Source organism: Narcine bancroftii, chromosome 14, assembly GCF_036971445.1.
Source record: "Narcine bancroftii isolate sNarBan1 chromosome 14, sNarBan1.hap1, whole genome shotgun sequence".
NCBI classification, from domain to species: Eukaryota; Metazoa; Chordata; class Chondrichthyes; order Torpediniformes; family Narcinidae; genus Narcine; species Narcine bancroftii.
The window spans coordinates 35744573-35755792 of record NC_091482.1 but is presented as its reverse complement, the minus strand read 5'-3'; the positions used below and the strand labels follow the sequence as shown (position 1 = coordinate 35755792).

General features: G+C 41.8%; 1 protein-coding gene across 4 annotated transcripts in view; it reads right to left on the bottom strand.

Moving 5' to 3' along the window:
• Positions 1-4068: 4068 nt before the first annotated feature.
• Positions 4069-11220, bottom strand: part of orai2 (ORAI calcium release-activated calcium modulator 2) — a 51101-nt gene continuing 43949 nt past the window's right edge. For 3 of the 4 annotated variants that reach the window (XM_069912000.1, XM_069912003.1, XM_069912002.1), the window contains exon 2: positions 5101-10357. In XM_069912000.1, coding sequence (XP_069768101.1) covers positions 9806-10357 — 552 coding nt within the window. In that variant the 3' untranslated portion in view covers positions 5101-9805. Of the gene's footprint in view, positions 4339-5100; positions 10358-11220 lie in introns of those variants that run through there. The other variant, XM_069912001.1, reaches the window with a different exon arrangement.

Here is an 11220-nt window from a genome sequence, read left to right as displayed (position 1 = left end):
TGGGGCACAGGATTGTTATCGGGCATGGTGGCCTCATTGAGGTGGTGGTAGTCTCCAACCCCTTACTATAATTTAGGCAACATGTGGAGGGGAGAGACCCAGAGACTGTCAGAGAGCTGCTCAATTCCCAGCTCCTCCATTTTCTTAAATTCCTTCACCAGGCTGAGCTTTTCATGAGGGAGTAGGCACGCTCTGGCATGGAGTGGGGGTTCTCAGTCAAAATGTGGTGCCTTACCCTGTGCTTGGGCTCAGCCATGGAGAACTGGGGCACCACTATTGAGGGGAACTCTGCCAGGATGCAGGCAAATTCATTTTCTGAGAGTGTTATAGAGTCCAGGTTAGGGGGAGGGAGGGGGTGGGTAGCTTGCCTTCCCCCATAGGCAGAGTCTGAAAAGTTTTGGTGTGCACCAAGCGCCATCCTTTGAGGTCAACGAGCAAGCAGTGGGCCCAAAGGAAGTCAGTGGAGGTCCCAAAAGTCCAAATGGAGGAGCTGTTGGCTGCCTTCAGTGCTGGATCTTGCTTGTTGTTGAGGCAAGGGGGAGGGGGTAGGATGCTTATCTCAGTGCCCTTGTCAACTAGGAAACACCTGCCCAACAGAGTCGCAGACATAGGGGAGGCTATCTTGAGCCAACTGCCGTAGTCATCAACAATGGTTGGCCAGGGTACTTCCTGAAAACCTGCATCGACGGCCCTCCACATCCCATGGCTTATGGTAGTAGCATATCTGTCCTGGGTGCTTATTTACCTCTTTGCTGGCTTTGGATTTTGCCAGAGGTTGCTTATGGAGCTTGCTGGTGTGGTCTTCGACAGCGCTGGTGTCTTTCTTCACTCTCTAGATTATGCCCACCTGGGCTGCAACCCTACAAGGGTCACTGAAGTCCTCATCAGTGAGAAAGAGTTGGACATCCTCAGGCAGGTGCTCCAGAAAGATCTGCTCGATGAGCAGGCGCCTTGCCCCTCGGTTAGATCAAGCATCTCGCTCATTAGGGGAGGCGGGGCCCTCTCCCCAATTCGCCCATATGCAGCAATTGGGCAGCACACTCGCATCTAGAGAGCCCAAAAGTCTGGGTTAGTAGGTCTTTGAGGGTTGCATATTTGCCTTGCTCTGGAGGCTGCTGTAGGAAATTTACAACCCTTGCCACTGTGTCCTGAATGAGGGTGCTCATGACATAGAAGTAGTGGGTGTCATCAGCAGTGATGTGGCAAAGCTGGAAATGAGCCTCGGCCTGCTCGAGCCACATGTCTGGTCGCTGGCTCCAACTACCAGTTGGACCTGTCAGGGTCACCAATATAGTGATGCGCTATGCGGGCATGGAAAAACGACACACACACACACCAAAGCCTTGGAAAATGGGACTGGTTAATTGCTCTGGCCGTCACGCTTATCCAGGCCCCAGCAGTCAGTGCCCTGTGTCATCATAGCACCGGCCTAAGATTGGCCAGCGTTCCCATCAGAGTTCCCCATCTACCCGCCGTGTGAAATTCACCTAGGACAATGGTTGGTGTCACTCCAGGTCCATGAGTTCATCGCCCATTTTATGGGTAGGTCTGTGTCTCCGTGCACAGGTTTGCTACAGTTTCAGGAAAGCCTGGATAAAGCACAAACGTGCAGGAAGAACTCAGCAGGTCACTCAGAGTCCATAGGAGGTAAAAATATTTCACCAACTTTTGGGCCTGAGTTCTTCGTCAAGGTATGATAGGCTGGAACTTTTCTCTCTGAAGTACAAGAGGCTGAGGGAGGGCTTTATAGAGGTATATAGAATCATGAGGGCATAAATAAGGTGGAGTCATTGTTATTTTTCCAGGGTAATTGACTTAAGATGAAAGAAGAAAAATTTTAAAAAAGAACCTGCAGAGATCCATTTTCACACAGAAGGAGGTGGGTATATGGAACAAAACTGCCAGAGGCAATGGTGGTGTTGGGGGGGGGGGGCATGGTGTTAAAATGGTTACATTTAAAAGACATTTAGACAGGTACATGAATTGGAAAGCTAGAGGGATATGGGCCAAATGCAAGCAATTTAAAATTTTTAAAAGTGAGGCAGCACGAGACCCTTCTGACCCAAGAAATGCATGCCACCTAATTAATCTACCAATTAATCTACAACTGGGTCTGCATGGACAAGCGAAAGCCTCTCACAAAAATTACAATGCTGTAAAACACGCTGGGAAACTCTAATTGCGCTTTGATGCAGATTTCAACATTTTCCAAACCAGACATGGTTAGTGAATGGGCAGAATTAAAAAAAAAAATCAGACACAATATTTTGATCCAACAGGATAGAAATAAAGGTCTCAGCACTGAATATCTTGTCCATCCAATTAAAATTCTAGTCAGCTCCTATTTTAAATGCCTTCACTAGGTTATTAATTTGTAATCTTAAAATGAGATTACAAATCGCAATTGAAATGATACCTCAGAGCAACAGAAGAAATATAACTGAGCTCAAGGCCATCAAATTTGGAGCGGTAGCAGTTACACTCTGCTTCATAGATGAGACTGGCAGCTGAAGGTGTTTTTTTTTTAAATTCTGTGGTGATAAAATCACTTGAGAAGCAGAAAAACTTTAAAAGTAAATTAAGTTTTAATCTTCTAAATAATGAGTGCAGACAGTATAAATATTAAGAAGTTTGCTTGATATTAATTCACTTTCTCTGTTAGGACCAAACTCAGAAAAAGAGGGAAAGGAGGAAAGAATTGGGCATCTAGGCTGCCCCAAACATTTGCATCATCATCTGACAGTTGATGTACATCCTGATGAAAAAGTATTTCTCCAGACCAAACGTACCTACTTCCCTGCAGTCTGTTCTATCAAACTGAATTGTGATTAAATCTCAGTTTATAATTTTGCCTCTGAATGCAAAAGAGAATTTGGAATGCAAGAGCTCAGCTTTCAGCTGCTCCCGTCGGGAAAGAGATACGGGAGTATCAGAGCCAGCACCACCAAGTTGAGAAACAGCTTCTTCCCACAGATAATTAGAATGCTAAACGACCAAAGAAACTGCTCACACTAACCTTCTCATTCACAAAATAATATTTATTTACTTGTATCTATGAATACTGCAATATGTATTGTTTTTATGTGTCTTACATCTGGCTGTGTGTCTATGTGTTTTGCACTGAGAACGGGTTATACTTGTGCAATCAGATGACAATAAACTTGACTTGAGCAGAAACCATTTGTGCATTTGTGGCTGCTTGTTCTGGAATCAGTTCTTCAAGTTGGTTTATTTAAATAAATACTAATCATGGCATCATATATATGGCATCATCTGACCACGTGGCACCATTGCTACAGTACCATATCACTGATTAAGACCCCTTTTACCAGCAGGTAAAATGTGGATTGACACAAGCAGAATAAATCCATTTGCAGCAAATTAAAACAGTGATTTTGCATAGTTTTGAAATTACAAAAGAGAATGGGGATAAAAACATACTTCATTCTTTTCCCAAGAAAGGCTTGACCTGAACTTGCACAATGAACTGATATTGCAGTATGAAAAACACCAGGAATCGACAAGAATGTTGTCAGAATAAATCCTTCCTTCTGTTATAAAAAGACCCAGTGTGAAGTGACAGGAAATGAGCTTTAGATCAATTGTTTGGATTCTCACCACATTGTGTCACAGTTTTTCTTACTTGGGTCCAATTTAATCAGGTTTGCAGTTTTTTGAGCGGAAAGTGACCAATGACTGGATTGCCAATCACATCTGAAATTAATTTCATTTGTGGGATTTTCTGTAGTTTCAATCAAACCAATTCTCAAAAATGGCACATTCTCATTTCTTGTCTTCACCAGTGTTAAAGTGCAGCTCCAGCTATTCCATCAATCTGACAATATTCCATTTCCTCACACAAGCTTTGGTAGAACCTTGTCAGGGGCCACGTTAGGATTTGGCTGAATGCATTGGGCCATTTAGTTGGAATGCAGCAAGCTTAATTCACAATACAAATAAAAACGCACCCCTTCATTGTCAAGATTACCCATTCCATCCAATATTTAAGCTACTTATTGGAAAGCCTTCTGAGATGCGCTATCGAGCAGGAAGCAGACACAGAGCACAGTCTGTTCAACAGGTTTTATTCTACATAAACTTCCAGAGCTGGTTGCGAGAGTGGCTGTGCAAAGCTCTGCAACTGACCTCGAGGGGCCAGATCTAGCTTATATCCCGGGAGGTGATTGGCAGCCGACCGGGTGGGCTTGGTCCATTCAGGACGGCTGATTGACAGCCAGCCAGGTGTTGCCTTGTCCTCCAGTGCTCTTCTGCAGGTACACAGGTTGCCCCCTGCAGTCGCCTAGTGGTGTACCACCTCACCTTCGTGCCTTCAGTATCCTGCAAGAAGCAGTATTCTGTAATTAATTTCTACCCTCTTTACCTTATTTTTAAAAAATCTTCTACTAAAAGGTAGCTTTGTTTTGGGCGTCAGTACTCCCCACCCAGACGCCTGAGGCCACTTGAAGAATTTGGCACCAGAGAAGGTGTCATGTTTAGGGGAAGGCAGTCTTTGGCATATTGTGAGAAGTGAAAACTAATTTGATGTTTGGTAAGGGGATTTAGCAAAATCTTAAAGTATACAGGTTGTACCTCTCTTATCCAGTGCTCTGTGGTCCAGCAACTCCCATGGCCTGGTACATTTGAATCTGCCACCGTTAGTACAAACTCCTTACAGACAGCACGGGATTTGAACCCCGGTCCCAATCGCTGATGTTGTAAAGGTTGAATTTATCCTCGTTAATACAAATTCCTTACAGACATCGTGGGACTTGAATCCCAGTCCCGATCGCTGACACTGGAAAGGTTCAATTTATCCCCGTTAATCCCCGTTTTAAGCTTTGTTCTACCTTTGATATGTTTACATAGGGATTCCCTTAGGGGTCAATTTCTGTTTTCCAGCATTTTCTGTGGTCCAGCAATGGCCAGGTCCCAACGTTGCTTGATTAAAGAGGTACATATATTGCCTAAGTCCAGTTACTGTGCAATACAGAGAATAAATTATGAATGTGATGTGGGAGAACAAGCTGCAATATTGTGCAATAATTAATGCACTAAAGGCTACCAAGGAAAGAAAGTGTTCAAGCTTCTAATATTACAAAATACGTTTAGTAATACTTTATTTCAAATGCAACTTCCATTTCTTCAACAGCTGCACAACAAATTAATAAAAAGTTTAAATGTTGTTAAACAGGAAAGCCTGTAGATGCTGTGATTGTGGTGCAACACACAAAAGTGCTCGAGAAACTAAGTAAATGGTAACCCATATTTCAGGCCCGAGCCTGTCAGGTTGAGGCTCAAAACATTGGATAACCTTTACTTCCTATAGATGCCGTGTGACCTGCCAGAGTTTCTACAGCACTTTTGTGTATTGCAAAGTTTAAATGGTGGCATATACAGTATACGTATCAGGTTTGCAAGCAGAAAATACTGGTCAAAGTATCAGTAAAGATTTGAATTTTTTTTAAACAAACTAACATCTGAATAACCAAGGGATTTGTTTTACAAAATTAAAAATAATTTACTAATTGTTGCCCCCTTTACAAGTTCCTGTAGCTACAGGTTTGTAATGCCACACAAGAAATAATTACCAGTACTACATCTTGGTATCAAGCCATAGAAGTTTACAAACTCAAAAATTAAGACAAATGTTCAAATATAAAACACAGAAGACTGGCATACACCTTACCTGGGAAAGCTTAAAAGTATACATTTGTCAAAATGCAATTGGACAATAATGTGCTAAATGAAACACCTTTAAGTGCATAATGAAACAATTGTAGTTCATTGGTTTCGGTAACAAGGCCACAATAACACGTCAAACATGCAACTGCTCTGGTAACTGGTGTCTTACTTAGGCAGTCCCTCAAGGACTAGGATGACTTATTAAGTCTGTTCTGATATGGCTGAAGAGTCTTATGTGGGATCTCCACACTCCGCCACATGATACAGGCAATAACAGGCTAGATGAATGGGCACCAAGATTGTTTTTAATGTGTGTGGGGTTCTCACAATCTCTGGTGATCTCTTGAATGTTTACCAGAAGGAATCATGGCTTTCCCAATTCTCCTTCCCTTTTTGACCAGGAATGGGTCAGGGATTATGAGTCACTGAGGACAATACAACTCTTCTAGGACACTAAAGTGTTTTCTTTGAATTCCTGAAAATCTTTTTAAGACGATGCTTGGAGAAGAGTGATTCTCATCATCTCATTGCTGCAGTCAGAGGTTCCAACCTGCTTCAAAAGGGCATCAATCATCCCAGTACCCCAGGACAGCCTCAATGACCATCACCCAGCAGCATTAACTTCTACTGTACGTACCTAAGCAAAGGTCTGGACTCACTGCCATTCACCTATCGCTACAATCGCTCCAAAGCAGACGCAATATCGCTGGCTCTCCACTCAGCTCTGGATCGCCTCGAAAACAGCAACTCAAATATACAGCTGCTCTTCATCAACTATAGCTCGGCCTTCAACACCATTAGTGCTGGTCAAGAAGCTACAAACTCTGGGCCTCTGCACACTCCTGTGTAACTGGATCTTTGACTACCTCATCAGAAGACCACTTTTAGGATGTGAGCTTAGCCCTCTGCTCTACTCACTGTACAGCCAGGCACAATTCCAATGCTATCTACAAATTTACTGATGACACCAGAGTTGTCGTCAAAATCAAAAATGGCAATGAGGAAGTGTACAGAAGGGAGATAGATCAGCTCACTGCAACTGAGTAGTGTCATGCCAAAAATCTTGCAATGTTAACAAAACCAAGGAAATGATTGTGGACTTAAGGAGTCAGGGAATCATGACCCAGTCCTCATCAAGGGCTCAGTAGTGGAAAAGGTCAAGAACTTCAAATTCCTGGGTGTTAACATCTTCAAGAATCTGCCCTGGAGTCTCTTATGTTGATGCAATCACAAAGAAGGCTCGCCAGCTGCTAAACCTTGTGAGGTGCTTGAGGAGATTCGGTATGTCACTTAAGACTCACAAAAACATCTACAGCTGTACCGTGGAGAGCATTCTAGCTGGTTGCATCACTGTCTGATATGGAGATGTCAACTCTCAGGACAAGAATAAACTCCAGAGGGTTGTTAACTTGGCCTGTGAGATCACAGGCACCAGACCTCACTCCATTGAGGACATCTACATGAGGCTGTCTTAATAAAGCAGCCTCTATCCTCAAAGGCCATTCCCTCATCACTCTGCTACCATCAGGAAAAATGTTCAGGAGTTTGAGAACGAGCACTTGGCGGCACAAGGATACTCTTCCCCACTGACATCAGATTCCTGAATAATCAATGAGCCAAAGACACTGCCTTACTTTTCATCCACTATTTCGGTTTTTTAAAATTTATTGTTGTAAATTCGGTTATATGAATGTTTACACTGTGACGCTGCCACAAAACACCGAATTTATGACTTGTTCATGACAATAAATTCTGATTCTGACATTCTAGTGCCTGTTAAGCAGACACCATGGCAGGCCACTGGAGATGGAGACAAGGGTTCCAAGTATCCACACTGGAGTGTGTGTCTGGGAGGGGGTGCTGAAACTGGTTTTTGTTGTATCTACAAAATTCACTGTCAATATTAGTGTCAGCATCTTCTCTCAGAACAACGTGCTTGTCATGGAGGCTCTGCCAGTAGGTTTGCGGAGACAGTGTTGGCAGAGCCGCCGTGGTTTTAGGTTTTCCACATCTATAAAGTATAGGAATGGCTACTGTTTTAAAGAATAGAAGCTTGTACTGGGTTTAACGTCTTGGTTTACAAACACTTTTCCTCACTGACCAAGGACCACTTGAAGCACGGCGAACTTCTGAGAAACAGGTCCTAAGACAAACATGATCCAAGTTTTCCAGTGCCTCACTGTAGAGTCTGGATGTTGGGGGACAATATTGTGGGAGTAGGTTGCTAAATGTTCTTTGTCTCCCAGTTGTTCAGTGTAAAACCATTCAATTAAGCAATCAGCTAAGGCTCTGAACTCGGCATCTGAACGTGCATGGGCACAAGCAGTATCTGCATATGCTAAACTGATGACTGCAATTGGGATGATACAAGTTCCAAAAAAGAGATAATTAAAATTGCAGTGTTTCTTTTGTGGTATAACTCTATTTCAGTGGAAACCTTGTTGAGATGCAGCATTGCAGTGAAGAAGATTGAGAAGAGGGTTAGTGCAATGAGACAGTCCTAATTAAGATCAGTCTGCACTGAGCTTGAAATACTGGACTCGTGGCAATCTTATCTTGGTTGGTGTTGTGTCATAAATGTAAATTTGGTTGAAGCGATAGCCCTAAAAATTTGTATTTTACATATTCTGAGTAACAATGAATAAGCTCGGTGACAAATTCCTAGACTCTTCATGATTGATAGCAAAGTTTCTCCTATATGCAAAAACAATGTTCACCAGGAATTAAACATTTTAAACACTGAATTCCCCAAAGCACAAGTTAGATACAAAAAGCCATCAGTCTTCATAATCACTTACTGTTGCTCCTTCCAGAGATGGATAATACAAAAAAAGGATCTAAAATTCTATGCTCGACATTCCATAATCAGAATTGGCTCATTTATGACCAGTTGTTTGCTTCATATCCAAAACAAGAAATGTTAAACTTTTATAGCTAATATTTTAGGAACGATCTAAAATTTACCACCTATGGTAGTTAACATTATGACAAACAATTGCTCCACTATTTAAGATTCTGTAATCAAAGTGCTGAAATGGGAATGGAAAAAGGAGGAAGGCCAAACTCAACAGAGCATGATAGTTCTGTGGTTGGAGAGCAAAAGTGAGAAGTGAGGTCATAATATCACCTTATTCAGACAGCACCAAGTTTTACACTTGGATTTTAAAAAAAATTCTCTCTTTTTGCACAAGTTCTCCTCTCCACGTTTGAGTTGACAGAAAAATGACAAAATCAAATTTGTTTTCACTAACATCAACAGTGAATTCGATCAATGAGATCAGAACAAACTGAACGACACATTGTAAAGGGTATTAGATTAAAAAGGGAAACACAATTCAGGATTTTAGTTGCTTACCCCAAGTGCTATGGTGGTGCTAGAATAGGACTGTCAGTATGTGACAACACAAAATGAAGAGTCAAAAGCTGAGCCTCATATTACCAGGTTCTTGATAGCTTCAGAACACAGTAACGTCAAAGCTTATAAGGACCATTTTAATTTTATAATAATTAGGCACAAGAATATCTACAATGAGTGGGGGCATCTACTGTAAACATTCTGATCTTCTAGAACCATGCCAAACACCAGTTCTGTCTAAACTCAATAACAACACTGTCTTACATTACATCTTCATTTACAGTTTTCAATATTGATCTGATCAATCCCTCACTCCTTGTACCCAGCAGGTTAAGCCAATTAACAAGACAGACATTGAGATGTTGTACTATAACAAAACAGACGACTGTAGAGAAAAATTGGAATTAGCCCATTCCTGGTTATCCAGTCTAGTCTGGACAGGTGCCTCTGCAGATTTTAGCCCTGTGATAAACTGTCTCTGTTTAAGTGATGATGTGTTGTTGGCAGGCAATGGTATGAGTGCAATCTGAACCATTTTAGTTCTTGCTTACAAATTCCAGCATTTATCTGGATTCTGTAACAAAGAGAATCAGTTTCTCTTAGGTCAATGCAGAAAGTGCAGCCTTCCCAAAGCTCTTTAAAAGCCATATCTGTAAACTTGAATTCCTGAACAGGACAGTCGAGCCCATTTGATATTTGCACGGGCTGTAGAAGCTTAGAATTTCAAGATGATTCTAACCAATTAGTTTCTCGCTGCTTGTTTGATTTTCAAACCACTTGCAGGATCCGATCATGTCCATCTAACTGCACCTTCAGCTTGTGCAGCTCTTCAATTTCCTGATTGTGACGCTCTGTTTTGTGCCCTACCAGTGATCGATAAAAATGTATGGTGAATATCACAAAAATAAGGCCCACAGGTGCCATGATAACAGTAGACGTCAAAGCTGCATCCCGTCCAGTATGTCCACCAGCCGGCTCGAGTGCAACAGTGTCCTTTTGCCTCCTCCTATCACTGTCAACTGGGAGAAACTTTATCCAGCAAAGCAAGACAACTTCCATGAGGAAGAGGAGGATGCCCAGAGCAGTTGAGAAGCCCCAGGCCAGCTCGATATAGTAATGCATGCGCTCATGGGGTGACTCGTTGACAGAGTTGAGGTTGTGTATGTTGCTGACTGCCTCAACATTGGGGAGAATGCAAGTGCTGATCAACAGAGCAAAGAGGTGGACAGCGACCAACACTGTCGTGCAGGCACTGAAGGCAATCAGCAGGAACTTGGGATAGTTGTAGTCCATCTCCAATTGGACTTCGACCATGGCAACCTGCAAGAAAAAAGTTAAACAACTTTGTTAAAGATTATCTGATAAATACTGAAGATGCCAATGAATCTCATGCAACAACAAAAAAAAAAGCATGATTACTATAGGCAATGTCATGTTAGTGTAGCAAGGGGAGATTTTTCTGTGCTGAACAGTGTGGATTTTGTGTCTAAGATATTCTCACTGGTTGTTTAATCCCTCAACATTTACATAAAGACAATCTTTTATTTTGTTTAACGGAAATACATAAATTTGATGAACCAATTTGATTCTAAAACATTTTTATATGGCTCATGTATTAGTTGCAAGCAGTAGAAGAAAATAAAACAAATATAATCTAATGTTTACACAGGAAATTAAGCCTTTGCTCACAGAAAGATTAATATTGTCTTATAACATTACAAAGGAGCAGGGTTTTCCGTGAACAGTGTTCAGAGTCATAAACGGGAGGTGTGTTATCAATGTGAATCAATACTGGTAATTAGCATCTTGCTGTGGTTATTTGCACTACTGCTCAGCAACCCAAAACAGCTTTGCAAAAGCAGATGCGCAGCAAAGACCCAAAACATTCACTGAAGCTTTCACAAAATTGTGAAGAATGATGACAAGATAGTTCAGATCAACTTAACCAGATATGCTGCTAGAATTTTAACTTTGCCGAGTTGGTCCTTTCACTGCACAGTACTCTTATGTAGATCATATTACAGGGTCCTACTTTTTTTTTAAGATCATTTTTGTCAGCAGTATTCTGGAGCCAAAATTAAACATGCTGATAAAACTATGAACAAGACCCATGATGCCTAAAATGTGGACCAACAGCAACATTTTTGCATAAAAGTGTATGGCTGGATGGAGTGCTCATTGTT